Genomic DNA, 22,694 nt, shown 5'->3' with positions numbered 1-22,694 from the left:
TCTCTTTCTCTCTCTCTCTCTCTCTCTCTCTCTCTCTCTCTCTTTCTCTCTCTCTCTCTCTCTCTCTCTCCACCTTTTTCCCTTTCTATCTACCTCCTAGTTTTCCTAGTTTCCTAATTTAAACAAAACCTAGCTATTCTAAACGCTAAAGTTGCTCTCTGATCTTTTATTTAAGCCCCGAAGGGCTCTGGTCAATTTCCCCCTGTTGGGGCTGGGGACCAGCTACCCTCCTTTCCCTTCCTCTACCCTTCTCTCTCCTTTCTCCCATTCCTCCAATCCTCCTACCTTTATCCCTTCACCCCTTCACAACTTGAAGGAGAATTCAAATAGAAGCACTTAAAAAGGAAAAAAGGACTTGATGGGGAACAGGCACTAGCTTAAGAAGCAGAGTAGATGGGGCCATCGAGTGACTCAGTGAGCACCATTCCTGGAGATGAGAGCTCCTAGGTTCAAATCTGGCCTCAGATACTTCCTACCTCTGTTACCCTGAGCAAGTCACTTTACCCCCATTGCCTAGCCCTTACTGCTCTTCTGCCTTGGAACCAACATGTAATATCAATTCTAAAACAGAAGGTAAGAGTTTGGGGTTTTTTTTAAAGTAGAATAGAAAGAGGAGAATTTGAGGAGGAAAAGAACCAAAGGAGAAAGAAGAGAGGTATCAGTAAGATGCTTTAAAGATTATGGCAAGAGGGATCAGCTGGTTGGCTCAGTGGATTGAGAGCCAGGCCTAGAGATGGTCCTAAGTTCAAATCTGGCTTCAGACACTTCCTAACTATGTGACCCTGGGCAAGTCATTTAACCCGCTATTGCCTAGCCCTTACCACTCTTCTGCCTTGGAACCAATACACAGTACTGATTCTAAGATGGAAGGTAAGGGTTTTTTAAATAAATAAATAAAGGTTATGGCAAGAGAAGGAAATTGGATGAGGTGATCAAGGTGCTAAAAAATGTGAGAAGTGGAGTAATAATTTCAGAGCACTTCAAGAGCACAATTCCCCATCAAACCTACTAGTTTAGAGCCAAGATGGAGTACCTTACAGTAGGACAAGAACCATGGCAAATTTTGCACTGACCAGGATATAGTATGCAATGGTATTGATTAAATGATTGTTATTTCTGCTCAAAACAAAGGCTAGCTAGCCTCTCCAAAAAGGGACTCAAGAACTGTCTTTCTATTTTCCACTTAATCAGTGAAAATGAAGTATTTCTTAAATGTGAAAACAAAGATGACAAAATAAGAGACCTAAAGAGACAGGGAAGATTCTTGCTGTGTCTGTGGGGTGAAGAAAAGAAGAATGGGACACAGAGGATAAAAGAGAAAAAGGACCTTGGAACTAAACAACAAGAAAAAGAAGAGATCTGGACTCTGTTTCCCCTCCAAGGAATGACTCTATAAATCTACAGATGATATGTCAGGCATTTATTGAGCACCTACTACATTCCAGGCACTGTGATCTCTTATCAGGAAAGATGAGAAGAGATGAGTAGTGGTAGCCAACAACTTTGTGTAGAGGCTTCATGAGGTGACTGATAAAATAGAGGTATGAGATTTATTCAGAATATGACAGAGAGCCTCCCAAGATGTATCAAAACAGATGATTACAAGGGCAGCTAGATGGCTCAGTAGATTGCCTAGGGATGGGAGGTCCTGGGTTCAAATGTGGCCTCAGATACCACAGTGTAAAACTTAGGGATGATGAGTTGCTCTTGGACAAGGATGAGCCCACTTAACAATGGCTGATAAGAATGTACTTACATGGAATCTTACAAATATAATCCAAAGGATTTAAAATTCAAAAGGCAAGGTAAAGAAGAAAACTACCTATGAATATCAATCTAAAAGACACAGAAAGTCTTTCTAGGATAGTTAAGAAGAATAGACGCTGAAATTTACTTGAAAAAAATCAGAGGGGAAAAATCCCTGCAATAAAACCTGTGGCGTCAGCTGTTTATACAAAAATGCATGTACTATGAACAACCAGAAAAGCAAACAAGAGATTTTAATACAAGGAGGCGAATTTAATTTTGTTTTTATCCTGGAATTGATGAGATGAGATATCAGACTATGAATTTGGAAGGACATATCATATTCAGAAGGAGCAGGATAAGTAAATATGGGAGAGTACAAATGTACTACATATTAAGAAATGTGAAGAGAAAAAAAAACACCATCCAGGAACCAGAGATGAGAAATACTTTGGAGAGTATTTAAGTGAAGATCAATGGAGAAAGAAACAAAAGTGATATTATCACTGGAGTATCCTACTGAACCTCTGGACAGAAAGAAATAGGTGAATTTTAACAACATATCACAAGTCCGGATCAAGAATATGATAAATAGTGATGGAAAACTTCAATTATCCTAAAAATCTACTGGAGTTCTTTCTCTCACTGTCCAAAGCTGAGCAATTTTTTTTGTAAAAGTAATATATTTTACGTAGTAATAAATCCCTCTTTTAAAAGGAGAATGAACCAGTAAGGGAGAAAATTTATCCTGTATCTGATTCTCAGCAGCAAGGAAAACCCAGAGTGGAAATGATGGAACCTTGAAGATGAAGTGACTGTGCTTGATTGAGAGAGAAGAAAAACCAAGAAGTTTTATATAGTCTGACATGAACCCAGTCTAGATTTGAGGAAAACACATTTCAAAAAGTTTATAGGTAGGATCCCACATACTAATATACTAATACTGGGAAACCATCCTAGAAAGGATAAAAATTTCTCAAGAATAAAATTAGAAAGTTTGAAAAAAACTGCAGTAAACCCTGTGGCCTCAAATGTTTAAACAAAAATGTACAAAGTATGAATAACCAGAGACAGAAAGAGATCCTACTACAAGAAGGTGAAGCACTAGGAGTGTTTTCCTGATTGCTATTCCCTAAAAGGGAAAGGATAATCCAAGCTTATTGCTGTAGACATGGCTCCTTTCCCAAAATAATAGTTATACAAAACATCATCACAAAGTGTTATGAATAAAACAATTTATCCAAGCAGATAGCAAACAAAAATCAGAAAAGTTACAAAAATTAGAATATACCAAAAATTAACTGAATGAATGAGCTCTTTCACTGGGAAAAAAAAAAAAGATACCTCAGCACAACCAAGAAAGGAGTTCCAATATAACCAAAAGGAGGGAAATTTCCCAAAATCTCTAGGGAAGCAAGGTAGAAATAAGGGACATATTGAGGAGCCAGCTTCCTCCTATATGTTTGCCTTCCAAAGTCTGTCTCCACCAAGTTGATCCAAAAGAGTCTAGAATTGAATGGACTTCTCTTGAAGTAAGACTGAAAAGGAATGTCTCTCTTTTCCAAACCTCTTATGCCAAATCAACTTGCAATGAAAAATCATTCTTTACATCAATTCCAAATCACCCCTAGAACAACAGGCAAAACACTATGGGCAACTTTGGTTATGAAAAGAATATTACCGATGAGGTAGAAAAGGTGGGGTTTGCCTAAAGAGGTCAATGTTGTCACACAGGGAACTTGCTAACCAATTTAGATTTTTTAACAGTATAGGTACAAAAGATGGAAGCAAGAGGAGATAATAGAGAACGAATACTGAAATGGAGTGATGCCTCTTAATAGTAATGTAAAGAGAGCTCAAACTGAGGACATCAAGGTAACTCAGTGGATAGAGAGAGTCAGGTCAGGAGACGGGAAGTCCTGGGTTCATATTTGATCTCACACACTTTCTACCTGTATAACCCTGGGCAAGTCACTTAATCCTAATTGCCTAGCCCTTACCACTCTTCTACCTTGGAAATGATACTTACAGATTCTAAGACAGAAGGTAAGGTTTTCAGAGAAAAGAGGGCTAAAACAGAATTTACCAAGTAATGAAGGAAGCTAAGATTTACAAAAGAATTTTTATACTTTATTGGGAAAAGAGAGTTCTCAAAGAAGAGAAAGGACCACTACTTGATCTGGACCAGGCAGCGATAACTAAAGATGGTGAGAAGACAGGGATGTTCAGTTCAGCTTTTACTTCTGTTTTTTCTGCCAAGGAAAACACTCTTACAATAAGAAAGGACATAAACTAATAAAGAGTGGATATCCAAGATAAGCAATGAGATAATAGTGAAGGGGTAGGGTTGCCTCCCTCGCTACACTTTAGGAGTTCAAGTTACCAGGATCACATGAATTATATTCCTATATAGCGAAAGGACCAGCAAATGTGGTTACTAAGCCAATCAGTGATTTTCAGTGTGGATAGAAAGAGGTGAAAAGAATGGAGTCTGTTCATAACAGGTCAGTGAGCTCGTATTTGATTCCTGTAAAAATTCTCAAATGAATTATTAATGGGAGGGTTAGTAAACATCTAGAAAGAAAGATAGGGATCACAAAGAGATTTCATGGGTTCAAGAACAGACCACGAAAGGTTAACCTTATTTCACTGGGGAGGAAGGAGCAGGATTATTAGACTAGTAATGGAGAATGGTGAAGATATTAGATTTTTAGGAAATTAGTTGATAAAGTCCCTCATGCAGATCTCATCAAAAAGATGGGAAAATGTGGTATCACAATTAGGTGGATTCAGAATAAATGGACCTTCATAATTGTTGCAAATGATTCAATGTCAACTCAGAAGATCTCAAGCAAATGCCCCAGAGATCCGTGCCTGGTCTCTATGCTGTTTTACATTTCTATCAATGACTTGAATAAAGGCATAAATGTCATGCTTATCAAATTTGCAGACGGCATAAAGCTGGAAGAAATTGCTAACATATTGGATAACAGTCAGAATCCTAATAAATCTCAACCTTGAGATAGCTCTAATGAGATTAGATATAATGGGAATAAATTTAAAGTCTTACAATTAAGTTCAGAAAATCTTAACAGGTACAAGAAGAGAAAGACAAGAATGGTCAGCAATATATTTAAAAATTATTTGGTGACAAGAGGAAGAGACTTAGTGGATTGCAAGTTCCATATAAGTATGCAACAGTGGAATGATGCAGCCCAACAAAAGTTAATTTTTTTAAAAAGACTGCATTAAGAGACTTCTGGTGTCTAGGACTGGGGAGATAGTCATCTTTCCATACTCTGCCCTGATGAAATGTTTAGATTATCATGTTCAGTTCTGGGGACCACATGGATAAACTGAGGTGAGGGCTATGATGATAAAGAATTGGTTGAATGAACTGAGGAGGTTTAGTTTGGGAAAGAAAAGACTTAGGATGGCAAAATAGCTCATCTAAGAGGTATTGTACTTCTTTCTACTAGACCCCAGAGGGCAGCACAAGCAAAGCTGACAGATGCTGTTGTTTAGTCATGTCTGACTCTTAGTGACCCCCTTTAGGGTTTTCTTAGCAAAAATATTGAAATGGTCTTCCATTTCCTTCTTTGGATCATTTCACAGATGAGGAAACTGAGGCAAACAGGGTTAACGGACTTGTGTGGGGTTATAATAAGTGTTTGAATCTGCATTTGAACTCAGGTCTTTCTGACTGCACTCCCAGAGCTCTAGGTACTGTGCCACCTAGCTAAAAAGATAACAAAAGAGCCAATTTAGACTTGATAAAGTAAGGGAATTCCCTTGCTAAGTAAGGGAAAACTTGCTAACAATTAAAGGTATCCAGAAGAATGAATTACCTTAAAAACAGGGGTTTCCCTCTCACAAGCAAAGTCTGGATGACCACTTCCTGACTGTGATGTAGAGAGAATTCTCATACAGATATGGGTTGAATTAATAGTTTCTTCCAATTCAGAGAACCTGTGATTTTCATACTCAAGTAGTTGGATTAGAAGGCTCCTAAAACCCCTCTAATTATCTATGATTTTTTTTGGATTAAATTGGATTAGAAGGTCCCTAAATCCCAACTCTGATTAGCTCTGATTCTTTATTATTATCAAAGCATCTCATTCATCACTGCAATTCTTATATTTTACTGTTGTGAAACTGATTGAGATTCTCACAGATAATTTTTAACCAGAGCAAATGGCTAGCTAATGACCCATTCATTCCACCCTGAATCATTCATCATTCTTAATCTTAATCATCAATCAATCTTAATAATAGTTTCTTATTCTAACATACCTACCACAGCTGTTCTATTGGCATTCAGGCTTGGCCCTGCAGAGGACCCTGAGATTTAGAACTAGAGAAGACCCTAGAGCCCACCCATTCTAACCCCTTCGTTTTACAGAATTGGAAGGAAATGGAGCCTAGAGTTTCAGTGTTCTAGGTAATAGAGGTAGTAGGAAGCAGAGGCAATGTTTGATCCCAGGTCAAAACCCCCAATATTCTTTTCACTGCTTTTCCAGCACCCATTGAAGTGTCTTCACCCTTTGGTTGGGCAAAACCGGAGGGGAATGTGCATGCCAGGAAGTTCTGTGATTTGCATTATATATTTTCTGCATGTGTCCACTACAAAGGGGAACATCTCCTCCCACCCACTCTGAAATGCCTCAACTCTTTTCTATTTTGTTATTGTTCATTTGTTTTTCAGTTGCATCTGACTCTTCATGACCCACTTTGGGGTTTTCTTGGCAAAGATACTGGAATGGTTTACCATTTCCTTCTCCAGCTCAGTTTACAGATGAGGAAACTGGGACCAACAGAATTAAGTGACTTGCTCAGGGTCACACAGCTAATAAGTATCTGAGGCTGGATTTGAACTCACAAAGATGAGTCTTCCAACTCCAGGCCCAACACTATATTCACTGAGCCACCTAACTGTTTGGTTAAATTTAGTCTGTTGGAATAGAGATCTAGGAGCAGGAAGGTTGTTGCTGTCCCACTCCCCTACCTCTCTGCCAAGGGATAAGCAGTACTTCTTGAATGTTGAGGTAGCATTAAACAGGAAGCCTTTGTTCTCTCAGATCTCTGGAAGGATATTCTTTAGCCTTTGGCATACTGGGGCAGCCACAAATGATTTCTTTCAATCCATTTAAGGTGCAAGATAGCCGATCTGATTGGCTTTCTTTGATATATTCAGCTTGATATTATAAAGGGGCGAAATTATCTTTGCAGTTATAGAAACTATGTCCAAAGTCCAGATATATCTGCTGTTTGACCATGAGCAAGCCCTGGGCCTCAATTTCCTCATTAAAATAATGAGGGGATTGGACAAGATTATTTCAAAGATAATTTGTAGCTACATGCATGGTCTCTAGGATGGGACCTTTAGCCAGTGATGCAACAAAATTAATGATGAGTGGATACAACTAAATTAAAAAATAATAATAATAATAGTTTTTTTTAAGAAGCCTTTGCTTGCTGAAGGGATGTCCACATGTGGATTATGTTGGGAAACTTGATCAGATTGCCTTAATTTACTCTATAAGTAGAATAATTTGACCAAGGGGCTTAGTGCCTCTGAACACAGGGTAACAGCCTGGGCCTATTCTGACTTCTCTGGCAGAAATAAAGCCCTTTACTATCATTGCTCTCCCTCCTCCCATATTGACTGAACCCTGACTTTTGTTGTGGGTTTCGGGGGGTGGGCTTCTCTTTGGGATCCTCAGCCATCAAGAGCCAAGAGACGGGGAGGTTTGTTTTGAATGAGGAAAACTTGGTTCCGGATTCCAAGCTCTTCATTGACATGGGTGTGGAATGGGAGTATCGGAATGACGACGACCGAGAAACCGTCCAGACGATGGGTCCTCTCTATGGCGCCATTACAGTACTGGTGAGTTTGAAGGAAAATGGGGATCTGAGAATCTCTGGAGCTCTCTGAGGAATCCCTAGAATCTCCAAGGCATTTGTTTGCAAAGCATCTTTTAATTTAATCTTTTAATTTCTAACGGCTATAACTGAATAGTAATAATATCTTACAGGGACTCCTATAGACAAAGGCTATGTGTCAGAAAATCAATTAACAAGAATTTATTAAGAACCTATTATGTACCAGAGGTTGTGTGTGGTGCTGAAGATGCAAAGACAAAAAATGAGATATCCTCTGCTTACATTCTGTTACATTCTATTGGGGGAGATAAATTGCATATACATAAGTATAAATGAGATAAATACAAGGACAGCGTTGGAGAATGGATGAGAGACGATGCTGTCAAGACCATAGCTAGACACCCTTAGGAAGAGATTCCTGGAAATGAAAGCATCCTCAAATACGGATTTGGATAGCAGCTGGGTGTACATTCAGAATTCTAGACCTTCTCTGGAGTTTGAGTATACTCTGGAGTTCTGAACCTTTCCAAAAGTATCCCTATTGTCCTATAGTTCCTTTTTCCCAGGGAGTTTCTCCATATTAGCTGAATGCCTGCCAAACTTCTTCCATCCCCGGGGAACCTAAAGTCACCTAAAGTTTAGATCCTGTTGGCTATGTCACAGGGTGATATGGTAAGAAAAGAATGCCATTTCAAATCAGGAGACTGCAGTTCAAATCCCAGTTCTGCTACTTACTCTCTGTATTTACTAAGCCTCTCTGAACTTTCCTCTCCTCAACTATAAAGGGAGGAGGTTGGACTGGATGATCTCTGAGGTTTCTTTCAGCTCTAAGTCTCATGATTTATCTCCTTCCTGGGAAGTGGGAATGACAGGGAAAAGAAATAGCAGCCGTTTCTAAGTGGCTATGTGGCGAAATGATAAAAAATATTCTTGCAAATTCTTACCCATCATCCTGGGTGAGAAGGCTTCCTGAGTAGCTTTCTCTCTCCTATGCTGAAGTTCCTCACCTTCCTCTAGGGGTCAAGGTTTGTGTCTGTCAACAGGCTCCATACCACTCCCCATAGTAGAGTCATATGTGTACCAAAAGCCTACATTTTGGTGGATCTGATGCCAATAGGCACAGTAAAAATTCATCAGTTTATCACGTTTCTATGATTTAGTTGGAATGGAAATTATCTCCACTAAATCTCATCATATCCCACCTATAACTTATAGATGACTCTTGACTTGACTTTCATAATAAATAGAACTCATTTGGATATTTTAGAACTCATAGTATACTCAGAAACCTGAGGGTTCCCAGCAAAAGAGATGTGGCAGAAGCCTTTTGGTATTTTAGCTGTCACATGAGTTGCTCTCCACTAAAGTCTTCTGCTGTTTCTGGATGATAGAATGGCCAGGAACTCTTAGCATCCGTGGCTTCTTTTGATTCCAGTCCCCCACCCCAGTGCCTTCCCTCCATCTTGCATATTATATTTTCCTATTTATTTACATGTTGTCTCTCCCATCACAGTGTAAGGACCTCGAGGGCTGAGGTTGTTTAAATTTTATCTTTGTATTCTCAGGACCTGACAACCTTGGGTTTTCAAAAGCTGTCCCAGGAATGTTCCAGGCTAGAAAGGGTTTGAGGGTGGGCCTGGCAATAGTCTGTGTATCTTTGCTGTGACTGGTAAAAGATGAAACATCTAAGGAAACAAAGGTTCAAGCTTCTAAGAATTTCTATATATTAAGTACTGTATACCAATTGACCAACAAATTAGAACCAGACCCCTTTCTCAGCTTAGGACTGGACCTCAAATTCAGGGGAAGGCAGACTTTTATACATTAAAAAACAATCCTTCCTATGTGGTATTAAGAGTCTTGCCCTCTTCCTGCCCCTTTTCCATCAACTAAAATATAAATGTGAACATTGCACATTTCTTCAAAGTAGTATCTGAGAACATGTACCTTTACTGAATAAAAGTCCTTGAGAAATAAGAGAAAAGAGCCAGAGAATAACCCATGAGGGAAAGGAGGTAGGATTCAAATCCTTCTCACCTTATACCAGGCATCCCAAATGACTACCAGCTAAAAGGTGTTTATCCTCAGCACCAGCATATCCTGAAAGGAGAGAAGGTCTTATTTGAAGGGCTTTCTAGTCCTTTCCTTCAGATCCTGGGAGAGAGGGCGACTCAGTCACCTAGATCAGTGATTCCCAAAGTGGGTGCTACCGCCCCCTGGTGGGTGCTGCAGTGATCCAGTGGAGCAGTGATGGCCACAGGTGCATTTATCTTTCCTATTAATTGCTATTAAAATTTAAAAAAAAATAATTTCCAGAGGGCTGAGTAATATTTTTTCTGGAAAGGGGGAGGTAGGCCAAAAAATTGGGGAACCACTGACCTAGAGGATAGCTGGGGCATGCCTTGTGAAGGTGTTTCTTCAGCTCTTGCGATATCTATCCACATGCCTAGGTCATTCCTCATGGCAATGCCAAGATCTCTTTGACCTACAAGTACATGATCCACGAAGATTCCCTGAATGTTGACAATAACAATGTTGTAGAAGATTCTGTGAGCCATGAATGGGCCCTGAAGAAATGGACTCAGTGTTCCAAGCCCTGTGGAGGAGGTAAGTGCTTTAGCTTCGTTCAGAGATGGTGTTTGGCAATAAGGGAAGCAAGCAAAGGAGAAGACCTGGTCCTTGTGTTCCAGAAACATTCAGTGTTGTGGGGGAGACACATACAAAATATTTCAGCGACAATGAAAAGGAACATGGAGGGCCAACACGAGTGCCATAAGTGCTACTCTTTAGAAGGGAATTAGGGTCCTAAAAGCAAAGAAAGGGAAAATCTTTCCAGCAATCCCAAAGCAAAACAGCTTGAGTAAGGAGGTAGTGAGTGCCCCACCTCTGGAAATATTAGAACAGAAGTTAGATGGTCTCTTATCAGGTCTGAGTGTGAATTGATAATGGCCTAGACTTGGATAGAGACAGGAGAAATGGAAAAGAAGCAGAGGAAATTAATGAGAGAAACTTTCTATATGAAGCATCCAAAGGCCTTGGTGATTGGTTGAGGCTAAGGGGAACCCTGTTCAAGAGATGAGGGAAGTAGAGGGAGGAATCAGAGTTCTAGGGGTGGGTGACAGTGAAAATGATTGTGTCATTGCAGAGATGGATGGGGAAGGAAGGATATTGTGAAATGGATTGAATTTGAAGAGAAGTATAACAAGTTCCTTCTTTGGATGGGTTGGTTTGGGGATCAAAGTACCAAAATGGAAATTTCTCACATCTTGTCTCTAGTCATTTGGCAATCACCCTAGTTTAATCCTTGATCACCCCTTGCCTGGACTATTATAATAGCCTCTGATTGGTTTCCTTGCATTCAGGTCCCAATTCATTCTATTCTCTACATAGCTGTCAAAGTGTTGGTTTGTTTTTTTTCTGAACTACAGATCTGACTAAGTCACTCCATGCTCAATAAACTCCAATGCTCACCCCTGAATACCAATATAAGCCCCTCTGTCTGGCATTTAAAGCCCTTAACAATCTGTCTCTAACCTATCTTTCTAGATTATTATGCATCCCTAACCTTCTCAAACTCATTGGGCCAGCCAAACCAACCTTCTTCTGGATTATCACACATTCCATTTCCCAGTTCCATGCCTTTGTGTGGGTCATCCCCTACCTCTTCACCTTGGTCTCTTCTCTTTCCTCCTTCCTTTCAAAGCTTGATTGAAGAGCTACCTTCCACCTGAGGTCTTTCTGGATCCCCATCACCTTCAGTCACTAGTGCCTTTCACACAAAATTTCTGGCACTTGTCTTGTATGTATTTTCTATTTGCTTCTACAAAGGCTTATAGATATACACTTAGAATTTAAAAGGACCTCAGATGCCATCTAATCCAAGTCTTTCATCCTACATCCATGAAAGAATATGATCTGAAGGAGGAATGGTTTCATTTCTGTCTTTGTCTCTATTGCTAGTGCCTAATACATAGTCAAAGTTTAATAAATGTTTGTTAGTTGATTGATTGTTCTGCTTAGCCTAGGAGAAAAAAACTAGGTCAAATATGGGGAAATTATAGGAATATTAAGACTGTCACAAAATAAAGAATTTCCTAGTGATCAGAGCTGTCCAAAATGGAATAGATTGCTCAATAAGTAATGAGCTCGCTATTGCTGGAGGTGTTCAGGCAGAAGGTGAGACGATTCCTTGTCAGGAGCACTGTTGGAAGTTGGATGAGATAGTCTCAATTCCCAAACCCATCCCCCCAACTCTCAAACTCCAAGATATCATCTTTCTATGAATCTTCGGCATGAGAAAAACCAGAAGGTTAAGGGCTCCATAGGCCACTGAGTTCTGCCGAAATCAATAATATACAGAATAACTGTTGTGGATACAGAAGTACTCATTATCTCTCACTCTGTCTCTGTTTCTCCATTTGTCTCTCTTCTCTATCCTTCTCTCTTTCCCATTCTCTCTCTCTCTTTCTTTTCTGTCTGTTTCTCTCTCTCTCTCTCTCTCTGTCTCAGTTTCTCTCTCCCTCTCTCTCTCCCTCTTCTTTTTTCTCTCCATCTCTCTCTGTGTCTCTCTGCCTCTCTCCATATATCTGTCTAGGTCTCTGTCTGTCTGTCTCACTCTCTCCTCTCCCTTCCTCTTTCCCTTCCTTTTCCATGACCTAGGAGGATCTAAGTTGATGGGGAACAGGGTACAATGTGAATCAATGCAGAAGCAAAACTTATTTTATTAAAGTAATAGAAAATATAAGCAAGGAAGACTTATTCCCCTATAATATCTCTGCAGATAAGGTCAGCTATAGAAGAAGGACACAACATGAGTCCTCACTACTCCAGGAAAGAGTACCACATTTTATATGTGAAATTACTTTATTTGCTGATAACTGGCTCAGCAACTGAATCTTGCACAACAGGTCTTAAGCAGTAGTGACTCTTGCATTCAGCTCTTGGGTATTTATAAAAATACATAAAGATAAAAAAGGTGATTTCTGGTGGCTGGGTTCAGATGGAGCTCACTACAGATCTGAAACCTAGGGAGGCTTTTTCTTCACATTGTCTTCATGTAAATAAACTCTAATGCAATTTTGGTGGGGCGGGTATGGGGGGGATCTACTCTAGGTTTCCAGCTTACCAGATATGGCTGTCGAAGGAAATTGGACCACAAGATGGTGCATCGGAGTAATTGTGACTCCATTGCAAAGCCTAAACCAATTCGCAGAGCATGCAACCTTCAGGAGTGTTCTCAGCCTGTGTGAGTGTTCTCTTTTCTTTTCTACCTCCACTACCCATCCCTAACCCCAGAAAGAGGCCGGAGTCCTACAGGAAGTAGGTTTCCTAAAACCTCTCCAGATTCCCCAGAGCCCTAAGGCAACCTTGTTCACCCAGAAAGGTGTCCTTCCCTGTTAGCGGAGATGTGGACATGTAGGAGCAGGAAAACTTCTTTAGGGAAAATTATCCTATAGCCCCTGCCCTTGAACCCATAAACTGATTATCTGGGGCTAATTTAAACACCTTGCTCCTATTGCAGAATGACTTTTTTGTTTATTTTATCGATCCTTTTGATCATGGAAATGGCATTTCTGAGAAGGTAGCTCCAGCTGACCTGAGGATGCCTGAGTAGGGGAAGGAGGCAGAATCTAGGTTGAGTCAATCTGCCTACTCTCTCTAATGGACAAAGAAGTCTAGAAAAAGTAAGACCATAATACTTTTTTTCTGAAAATTGTCTTTATTTTTTTTAATTGGTTAAACAAACCATCTAATATAGCAATTGGGTATGATAGTACATAGACTGTTTCCATTGTATAATTTAGCAGTGTTAGTTTTAAGTATTTTAAGTATTTAGGCTATTCTCCATAAAGCCCTAGTCCAATAGTCAGACTATAATACTAATAATTTTCAAAGACAGGCATCATAGTAGATAACGCTCCTGATTTGGAATCAGGGAGACCTGAATTCACATTCTACCCCTAGATACTTATTAGCTAGATAATCCTGGGCAAGTCACTCAGGGAGATCTGATTTCAAATTCTTCTCCAGACACTTATTAACTAGATAATCCTGGGCAAGTCACTCAAGGAGACCTGAATTCAAATTGTGCCCCAGATACTTATTAGCTGTACAATCCTGGGCAAGTCACTCAGGGAGATCTGAATTCAAATTCTGCCCCAGACACTTATTAGCTATGCAATCCTGGACAAGACATAAATGAACATTTATAAAGAGTTTTGCAAATCTTAAAACACTGAATAAATGCTAGCTATCATCATCATTATTATTTCCTTACATGTCAGATGCATCTAAAATACTGTGTTCAGTTCTGAGTGCTATATTTAGGAGGGAAAATGGTAAGCTAGATAGGGTCCAATAAGAAAGCAACCAGGATGGTGGAGAGAATAGAAATGTTTACATACAAGAATTTTCAGAGGAATCAGAAATATTTAGCCTGGAGAAAACAAACCTTTGAGGCCCATTATTATTGTTTTCAAATTTCCAAGGCCTATAATGTGGAGGCAGAATTAGAGTTTCTCTGCTTGGCAAACAAAATTAGGAGGAGTAAGTAGACCTTACAGACACCAGGTTTCAGCTCCAAGTTAGGAAAAACTTCCTGACAATGAGAACTATCCAAAAATGGAATGGATAGCCCTGAGTAGTACTCAGATCCCTATTCCCAGAGATCTTCAAATGGAGATAAGGATGCTAATAAATGGGCTCTTTTACTAACTACCTGTAAGAAACTTTGGGAAAGTCATTTAACCAATCAGAGTATTGCTTTTCTCATCTGCACAATGAGTGGGATGAGCTAGATCAGGGGCAACAAACTCATATAAAAATAAGAACCACTAAAACTATACATAAGAATACCTGCCGACACATCTTGGCTTAGATATTAACATTATTTGCGTTTTGTTGTATTTTTACTTATTTTTTAGATATTTCCCAATTACATTTTAATCTGCTTTGAGCTCTCCTCTGGAGTATTGTGGACTGAATGCAACCCGCAGGGCTGCATGTTTGAAACCTTTAAGCTTAGATGGCTTCTAAGGTCCCCTTCAAACTCCAGAGCCCATAATCCTGGATTTCAGACAGCTGTGTGTGAGAAGCTAAGAGATCATCCTTCTAGGATGTCCAAGTCAACCCACTATTTTTTTTTAAACCCTTACCTTCCATCTTAGAATTAATACTTAGTATTGGTTTCAAGGCAGAAGAGCAGTAAGAGCTGGGCAATGAGGGTTAAGTGACTTGCCCAGGGTCACACAGCTAGGAAGTGTCTGAGTCCAGATTTGAATCCAGGACTTCCTATTTCTAGACCTGGCACACAATCCACTGAGCTGCCCCCTAGTCAACCCACTCTTGCTCACCCATAAGTTGGGGCCAACCACACACACCTCCCTTGCACCTTCCAGATAATACTGCTTGGATAAATGAGCACAACCCTTTTCTGCATTTCTCTCATCAGGTAACTGATCACCCACTTATCTAGAAAGTCCCCTCTACATTCCCCTCCCAGACCCCACAGACACCAGCCTGCTCAATAGCATTTGACTATCTAAGCCTACACTATAAAGAGCTTGCTGGTGACAATTCCATCCCAACACTAAACTTGTGAAATCAGGCCTGGGCTTGAAAAATCTGCCTTTTTGCCTACCCTGATGCTGGAGTCTGGATATTTTCATAGTATTTCCTTCCCCTTCAAGTATAGAAAAGGCCCAACTATGTAGATGTGGACTTAGGGCATAGGATATTCCCTGGGAAGTCCCCCTTAGACTTTTACCCTTGTCTCCCTCGGTGCATTTCTCCCAGAGGGACTTGACTTTTTCTTGTTCTGACTCCCCACCACGGCTCTTGGCATCCAGGGCCAAAGGGAGATTGGGAGCTATGAGGGGATAGCAAGTCGGAGAGGTGAGGCTATGGAAAATGAGAACATTCAGGACTTTGAGGCAAGATCTGGGCTTATGCAGTATCTGGGTAAGAGGAGGAAGTAGTGGACAAAGAAAGGATTGGAGTAGAAGCCAAGGTGCATGGATGGTGTCAGGCTAGAAAAAAGGAGGAGGAGGATAGAATAAGATAGGAAGGGGCAGCTTCGTGCAGTATCAGGGTGGGTCAGAGGAGATATCTAGGATATCTGATTGGGGGCAGGAGACCTGGGTATATTGGAGAGGGGTTGGAGTAATAATTGAGGGCTCTCAAGGCCTTGGGGTGGGAGGCTGGAGTGCATAGGGCACCTGCGATTCTAGACCCAACAAGGTAATCTGTTCCCTCCTATCTGCTGATCAGACTGATTGGTCTTTATGAATCATTTTCCTTATCATCCCCTCTGGCTCCTCAGGCAGGCCCTGAGCCGTACTGAGTGAGTATACTCAGTGCCAAGTTGTATCTCAATTGTCCCCCAGCCAGGGGATCCTCTCCCACCCACCCAAGGTGCCCGGTGGCTTCCCTCTGGCCTCATGGGTGAGCCATTGCCTACTGCTCGCACTGCCTGATGCCCACCCTCGTGGATCCAGCCCTTTCCTCCCTCCTTGTGTTCTGTACTCATATGAGCCCCAGAACGTTGGGAGTCAAGGCAGGGATGGCAAGGAGATGCAGGCCCCAAGAGGCCTGGGTCTGATAGTGCCAGAGAGTTTACCATTTTTTGTTTTGGGCCCTGCTAGGTGGGTCACCGGAGAATGGGAGCCATGCAGCAAAAGCTGTGGAAAAACTGGTTACCAGATCCGCTCCGTACGCTGCGTCCAGCCCCTGCATGACAACACCAATCGCTCTGTCCATACCAAGCACTGCAATGAGGCCCGACCAGAGGGCAGGCGGGCTTGTAACCGGGACCTCTGCCCTGGACAGTGGAGAATTGGGCCCTGGTCTCAGGTGAGCTCCATCTTCTCCATCCAATCCCAGCCTCCAAGGAGGCTACACTATACTACACCTCAGTGGTTTATCAATGGAAAAGTCACTGTATACATTGTCAGGGGCAGAAGTCTGTCTGAACCCCCAAACACCAGGAGAAAAATGGCCCCAGAGGTAGACCCTGAACTCAGACACTAAAGCAGGTAGGGATGTCACAGTTTCCAAATCCTGGTAGACACCAAGATAACCGTGGGAACTAAAGCAGTACAGTAGAGACACAGGCCATTTCCTTCACTGTGGCATGAATGAAGGAAGATTTAATGGTGCACTCTGGTCCAGAGAGAGTCAATTAGATCATAAATGGATCTCTGTTAGGGACACAAAGAGGCAGGCTAAGGAGAAGGGCCTCACTGGGGCCACGCAAGCAGATTCTGCTGGAGACAGAACAGAAATTATCCAGCTGAAGACAGGAAAGGTATCCAATAAGAACATGAGAATTCTGATGGAATAAATAGTCCCCAGATGTGGAACCAGACTTGAGGGAGGGGAGGATGAGAGCTGTCTTCTAAAGGTCTATGTGGAAAAGAGGTTGGACTTATTCACTTGGCCCCAAAAGGCAGAGAGAAGCAGTAGAAGTGAGTTTTGGAGAGGCAAATTGAGACTTCGTGTCAGGAAAGACTTGTTTGCCCAAACTGCAGAGGGCTTCCTTGGGAGGTAATGAATGGATTCCCTCTCACTGAAGATCTGCAGACCAAGGCTGGATGACCACCTGCCAGGGAGGATGTAGAAAGGATTCTTTCTACAAGAGTAAGAAAAAGAAAATTGATTCCTCTTCAGTAAGCAGGCACACATTTCAGTGGGAAGAACCTGGGAATGGGATTTGGAAGACCTGAGATTTAGCTCCAGTTCAACTCTTACTAGTCATGTCTCAGTTTCCTCCTCTGTCAAATGAGGTGTTGTGGGAGCTCCTGACCCACAAAGCCTGCTCTGTCTCTGAGAATCTGTGGCTGTGGCTGCCCTGGGGAGACTCAGCAGAGGTATGAGTCTGTCCTGCCAAAGCTGGATGTCTGAGCTTAAAATGCCAACTCAGATGGGAACAAGAACAAGCCGTCTACCTGGGGCTACCTCTGATCACCTGTGGAAAGTGCTTTGTAAGCCAGAAGGCAATATGAGTGAAGATTTAGTAGCTCTGCTTATATTTCTGGAAAACATGTATGTATGGTAAATAGTTGTGGCAATTAGGTGGCACAGTAGATAAAGCACCAGGTCTGAAATCAGGAAGATCTGAGTTCAGTTCTGGACTCCGATGCTTCCTGGTTATATGACCCCTAGGCAAGTCACTTATACCCTATTTACCTCAGTTCCTCATCTATAAAATGGGGACGCACTGGAGAATGGCAAAGCTTGCCAAGAAAACTCCATCAACATGGGGATCAAGTAGAATCAGATACAACTCAACAACAACAACAATAACAACAACATGGAAAGTTGTCTCCCAAAACTTCATGTCCAGAGGGGAGGCTGGTTTTTCTCTTCTATTGCCAGTACTTTGGCACCATATTCAGATTGATCCACAAGATGCCAGTCAATCACAAGCATCTGTTAAGCACCTACTCTGTGTCAGATATTGTATTAATCTATGCACACACACACACACACACACACACACACACACACACACACACAGAGCAAAAACACTCCCTGCTACATTTTGAGGCTGGAGGGAATTAGGGGAACTGGAGAGGGAAATGACAAACCCCTCCAGTATATTTGCCAAGAAAACTCCAAATGGAGTCATGAAGAGTTGGGCATGACTGAAACAACTGAACAAGGGAGTGAAGACCCAGTGTAGAAATAACTAGAAACATACAAATGCAGAATAGATTTTTAGACAGTCTCATGTATGGGAAAAACTAATGATTCACCTTTCTTCCAGTGTTCAGTGAGCTGTGGGAATGGCACTCAAGAACGACAGGTCCTGTGCCGGACCCAGGATGGAACCATTGGCTCCTGTCGGGAGGAACGGCCCGAGACAGCAAGAACATGCAGACTCTCCATATGTCCCCGTAAGCCTTCTCCAAGGTTGGCCAGACTGGCCTTTAGGATCAAAGAGGATCACATGGAGAGGAAACATGAATGAGGAGATAGGACACTGGACTTGAAGTTAGGAATATATTAATTTAAATGCTGCTTCAGATGCTCACCAACTGTGTGTTAAATGCAAAGCATATTAACCTCTCTGAGCCTTAGTTTCCTCATCTGTGAAAAGAAGGCTTGGTGGCCTCTAAGGTCACTCCCAACTCTAAATCTAGGATTGGATGATCTTATGTATCTTTAATTGGGTTTTAAGATGGGATGACTCAGCGTCCACTATCAAAGAACTATGATGAAATTAAACTTCTTCTGGTGATAGCATCCTGCCTTCATCTGAGGTGTTGTCACAGCCATCATGATACCTCAGATGTTGCCTCTTGTACAAAAGAAGTCAGGGAGGAAGTTCTCAGATCCAGGCAGAGCTGTCAAAATAATCCCCCTGGGTGTGTCCCATTCAATCCCAGAATGTTCTGAAGCATGATCTCCACTGTGGGATTTCTAGCCCAAGAAAGTGTTACTAAGGTTAAATATCCAATTCAATCTAGTCCAAACCATTTGCAATGATTGTGTTAAGGAGCCTTGCTGATAATTGCTTATGAATTTGGCTCAAGAAAGTTCTTATCATTCAGTCTTCTGAGTTTGTGAAGGTTTCAAAGGCTCATGATGACAATATTCTAGCCTAATTCCTAGGAAGCTTTTCCAGATGGATCCTAACTAATATAATGATCCCCACCCCTTTCTCTGCTGGACTCCCCTCTCACCCTGTCCCTTCGCCCTAATAGCTCAGCCTCCTCTAAGTTTCCAAGCCATCCCCCTGTCCAAAGCCTGGGCTGAGGTCTGTAGGACGTCCCCTATTGGCTCCAACATCTCTGTTCTCTTTCTCTTAGGAAACATCTCGGATCCTTCCAAGAAGAGTTACCTCATCCAGTGGCTGTCCCGTCCAGATCCAGACTATCCAATCCAGAAAATCTCGTCAAGTAAAAGACCCGTTTATAACTCTGCCTTTGGCCTTTCCTGCATGCCTGGGCCACTGCGGATCTTGCCTTTGGCTCTTTTCCTCTCTCTCTATGGAAAGTTCCCCTGACTCTTCCTGAGTCTTCTCTGGGGCTGAATCTTTCTTTCTTCCCAGGGGCCTCCTCAATGCCTGGCCTCTCTCTGATTCAGAGCCCGTGTTGCCCTGGAGGCGGATGATTGTCCCGGCCTGTGGACATGGGAAGGAGAATTTCTGCTGTGAGGCCCAGGCCTCCTCCGGGATAGTGCCAGGAGCCACCAGCCTGGGGCTCTCGGGCATAGGTGAAAAGCAACTCCCTGCTCCAAGATGTGCAGTTTGGGGCCAAGACCAAGACTCGGTCATGAACATGATCACAACCCCCTTGACGACAGACCAACTTGGAGTGCCAAGTTTCTTTCTCTTCCTCTTCCTCTGCCCAATGACCCCCACATCTCCTCCCCTCAGCCTGCTTTCCTTCCAACAGGGTAGACAGATGAATGAGAGACTTCCTTCCATCCCTGCCCAGCTTCCCCCACGTGTCATGCTCCCACAGGGCACCGGGCTCTGTTCTTTCTCTGTCTTTCATTTCATATTTATTCTCGCGCAGTGCTCAGAACAACGCAGGCTCCTCACGTTTCCATCCTGTGGGAATGTTTCAAGGCTTCACTCACTGCTGCTGCTGCTGCTGCTACTGCTGCTGCTGCTGTCTCTTTTGCTGTGTTCCCCAGGGCGCCCGGGCTCATTTTCATAAAGGGTTTTGTGTCTCGCCACGTCTGGGCTTTTCTGCACGTGGCAGAACTATTTGCCACCCTAGCTGTGCCCTCCCCTGCTCCAGAAAGCGGGCGTAGCGTCCCCAGAGACCTTGTTGTTCTGGGTTTTCATTCATCAGCCTCCCAGGTCTTTTGTTCCTACCCTGCACACGTCTGACGCTGAGACTGACCAAGAAACAAACAGTCAGAGACTATTTCATGTAGATATGTCAAGTGGCCAATGGGACTGCGGAAACCACTACAGAATTACCTCAATTGTTATGGCTGTTTTGCTTAGGAGAAACATTGAGAAAAATGCCTTAAAGGTGAAAGGTAGTAGCACTGATCAATAAGCCTGACTTCAAAAGCAAACATCGTCCTGGCATCACGAGCTTGTCTGCCAGGATCTGACTCAAACTGGCACAGGCAAGAAGGCAGTAAGGTTCTTAGGGGAATGTGCACAGTTCCCAAAAGGAGAGAGAATCCTTTTTTTCTTTTGTTTCCTCCAAATTCAAATGGCCTCGTTACTTCCCGTGACATTTCTGTGCCAAGAAAAGAGGAGTTAGTCCTTTAGAGAGCATTTCAAAAGACATCTTAGTTGTAGGATGTACATATTCCAGCTACATCTCTCCATCTAACAGGTGGTCCCTAGGCTCTAAGGTGGGGGCCATCCCACGCCCCTAAGCAGGACCCTGTCAGGGCACAGACTCGAATCTCTAGCTCTGCGGCAATGTAGCCCTTCAGAAGTGTCGTTACCCACCTACCACGTAGTTCCATCTTTGAATGCTGGCGGTCTAGACAAATGTCCCCCACCCCCATCCCGAAAGGCTGTTAATATTCCATCAACAGGACCGCAAAGCAAAGACACATAACTGGCACTGAATACTGTTATGTAAAATAATCGGTGTTTAACTGTATAACTATGTTCACGACTGTTAACTTTCAAACTTTCAATAGACAACTAACTGTTTAGTGACGTTTTGAGATATGGGTGGCCGTCGAGAGTGGTGCAATAAGGTATCCGGGCATTGGGCACCACATCTATATGCACTTTGGTTTATCAGGGATATTTTATTAGTGTTTTGTATGTATTTAACAGACTATTAAAGATGTGCTGTTTCAGTTTGCTTCCCAGGTCTTTTGTGTGAGGCCACTTTAGCCTGTAATAATAATTACAATTACTCTACAACATTCCTATAGTGCATTAAGATTTGCAAAGCCCTTTACGAGGACTGTCCTGCAGAAATGATAAAAAGGCAGTCCCTTCTCCAACTCAGGATCTGAAGACAGAGAGAAATGGATGCCATAGTTTGGAAGACCCTAAAGAATTTGTTTTGAGTTTCAAAAGGGACAAGTTTCTCCAAGTCATTACTTGAGGATGGGACAGATATGGAGACAGCTGTAGGGTGGCACGATGCATTTTACTGAATGACATTCAGTAGCCCTGAATAAATACCTTAGGCCAAGAAGTAATAAGGCTTTGCTGAAAATTCTTTACTTCAAAGCCTGTGAGGAAGGAAGCCCCATAATCAACTGGTCTTTGACAGAAGTATTAGAGTAGTCTGTGTTGCATAGTCAGACTATCCATTCTCTCCGTGATCAAGATGGAGATTGAGGGTGTAACTCTGGGCCCTGGGAAGCCCAGAGGGAACCCCATCCCCTAATCCCTACTCCCATGATGGCCTTTGGTTGGCTAAGGGATTAATGTACCCTGGTCTAAGGTAATGCAAGCCTCAAAAAGTCTGAGTTGTCACTGGTCTATCCCACTGAGGCCAGATTTCCAATTCTTTTCTTATTAAAATGTAGCCGCTGAGAGGCCCTTCAGGAAAACATAGGCCAGTAAGAGAGGAGAACAGTAAAAACCCACCTGAAGTGATGAATAAAACCTACCACTCAAGGGGAGTTTGCAAGTGAGAAAGAAAACAGTTTTGAAGGAATCTTTGCTTTCCTTCCTATCAGAGGGAGGCTGACCTATCCCGTCCGTGACCCTGGTACCTTTTCTACTGAGATGCTCTTTTGCTGGTCTGTGCTTCTCTCCTGCTCTATATCCTTCTATTGGCTGAGCTTTTGAACTAGATATTTTTTTGAAACTACTTGGGGGCTGTCAGTGTATTTCCTGGGTTTAGAAATACACCTGGGCTTTCCTAGCATTTCAAAGGGTTAAAAAAAAAATCTAGAGAAAGAACCATGACCCTCAGAATGTATGCAGCTATGGGCAAGAAGCATGTTCCGTGGGGCCCGCAGTCCCTAGAAAGAGTGGCACTATGGCAAAGGTGGATTCCCATCCTGGCCCCTATGAGTGTGAGTCTTGTATTCTGGTTTTATAGTATAGTAAATGGCAGCCTAGAAGACTCCAGCTTGAGTCCTTTCAAGAAAGTATTGGGTGATAATGGGAGAGTAAT

The 22,694-nt window shown here is 42.3% G+C and overlaps 1 protein-coding gene across 1 annotated transcript in view; it reads left to right on the top strand.

Annotated features, from left to right (window-relative positions):
- The window catches only part of ADAMTS2 (ADAM metallopeptidase with thrombospondin type 1 motif 2), a 489,415-nt gene that overhangs the window by 461,646 nt on the left and 5,075 nt on the right, over positions 1 to 22,694 (top strand). Inside the window, exons 16-21 of the mRNA XM_044664491.1 lie at positions 7,470 to 7,633; positions 10,080 to 10,236; positions 12,742 to 12,874; positions 16,272 to 16,479; positions 18,395 to 18,524; positions 19,440 to 19,529. Coding sequence (XP_044520426.1) covers positions 7,470 to 7,633; positions 10,080 to 10,236; positions 12,742 to 12,874; positions 16,272 to 16,479; positions 18,395 to 18,524; positions 19,440 to 19,529 — 882 coding nt within the window. The remainder of the gene's footprint in view (positions 1 to 7,469; positions 7,634 to 10,079; positions 10,237 to 12,741; positions 12,875 to 16,271; positions 16,480 to 18,394; positions 18,525 to 19,439; positions 19,530 to 22,694) is intronic.

This window comes from Gracilinanus agilis, chromosome 2, assembly GCF_016433145.1.
Source record: "Gracilinanus agilis isolate LMUSP501 chromosome 2, AgileGrace, whole genome shotgun sequence".
In the NCBI taxonomy this organism is placed as follows: Eukaryota; Metazoa; Chordata; class Mammalia; order Didelphimorphia; family Didelphidae; genus Gracilinanus; species Gracilinanus agilis.
This window is presented reverse-complemented; position numbering and strand designations above follow the sequence as displayed.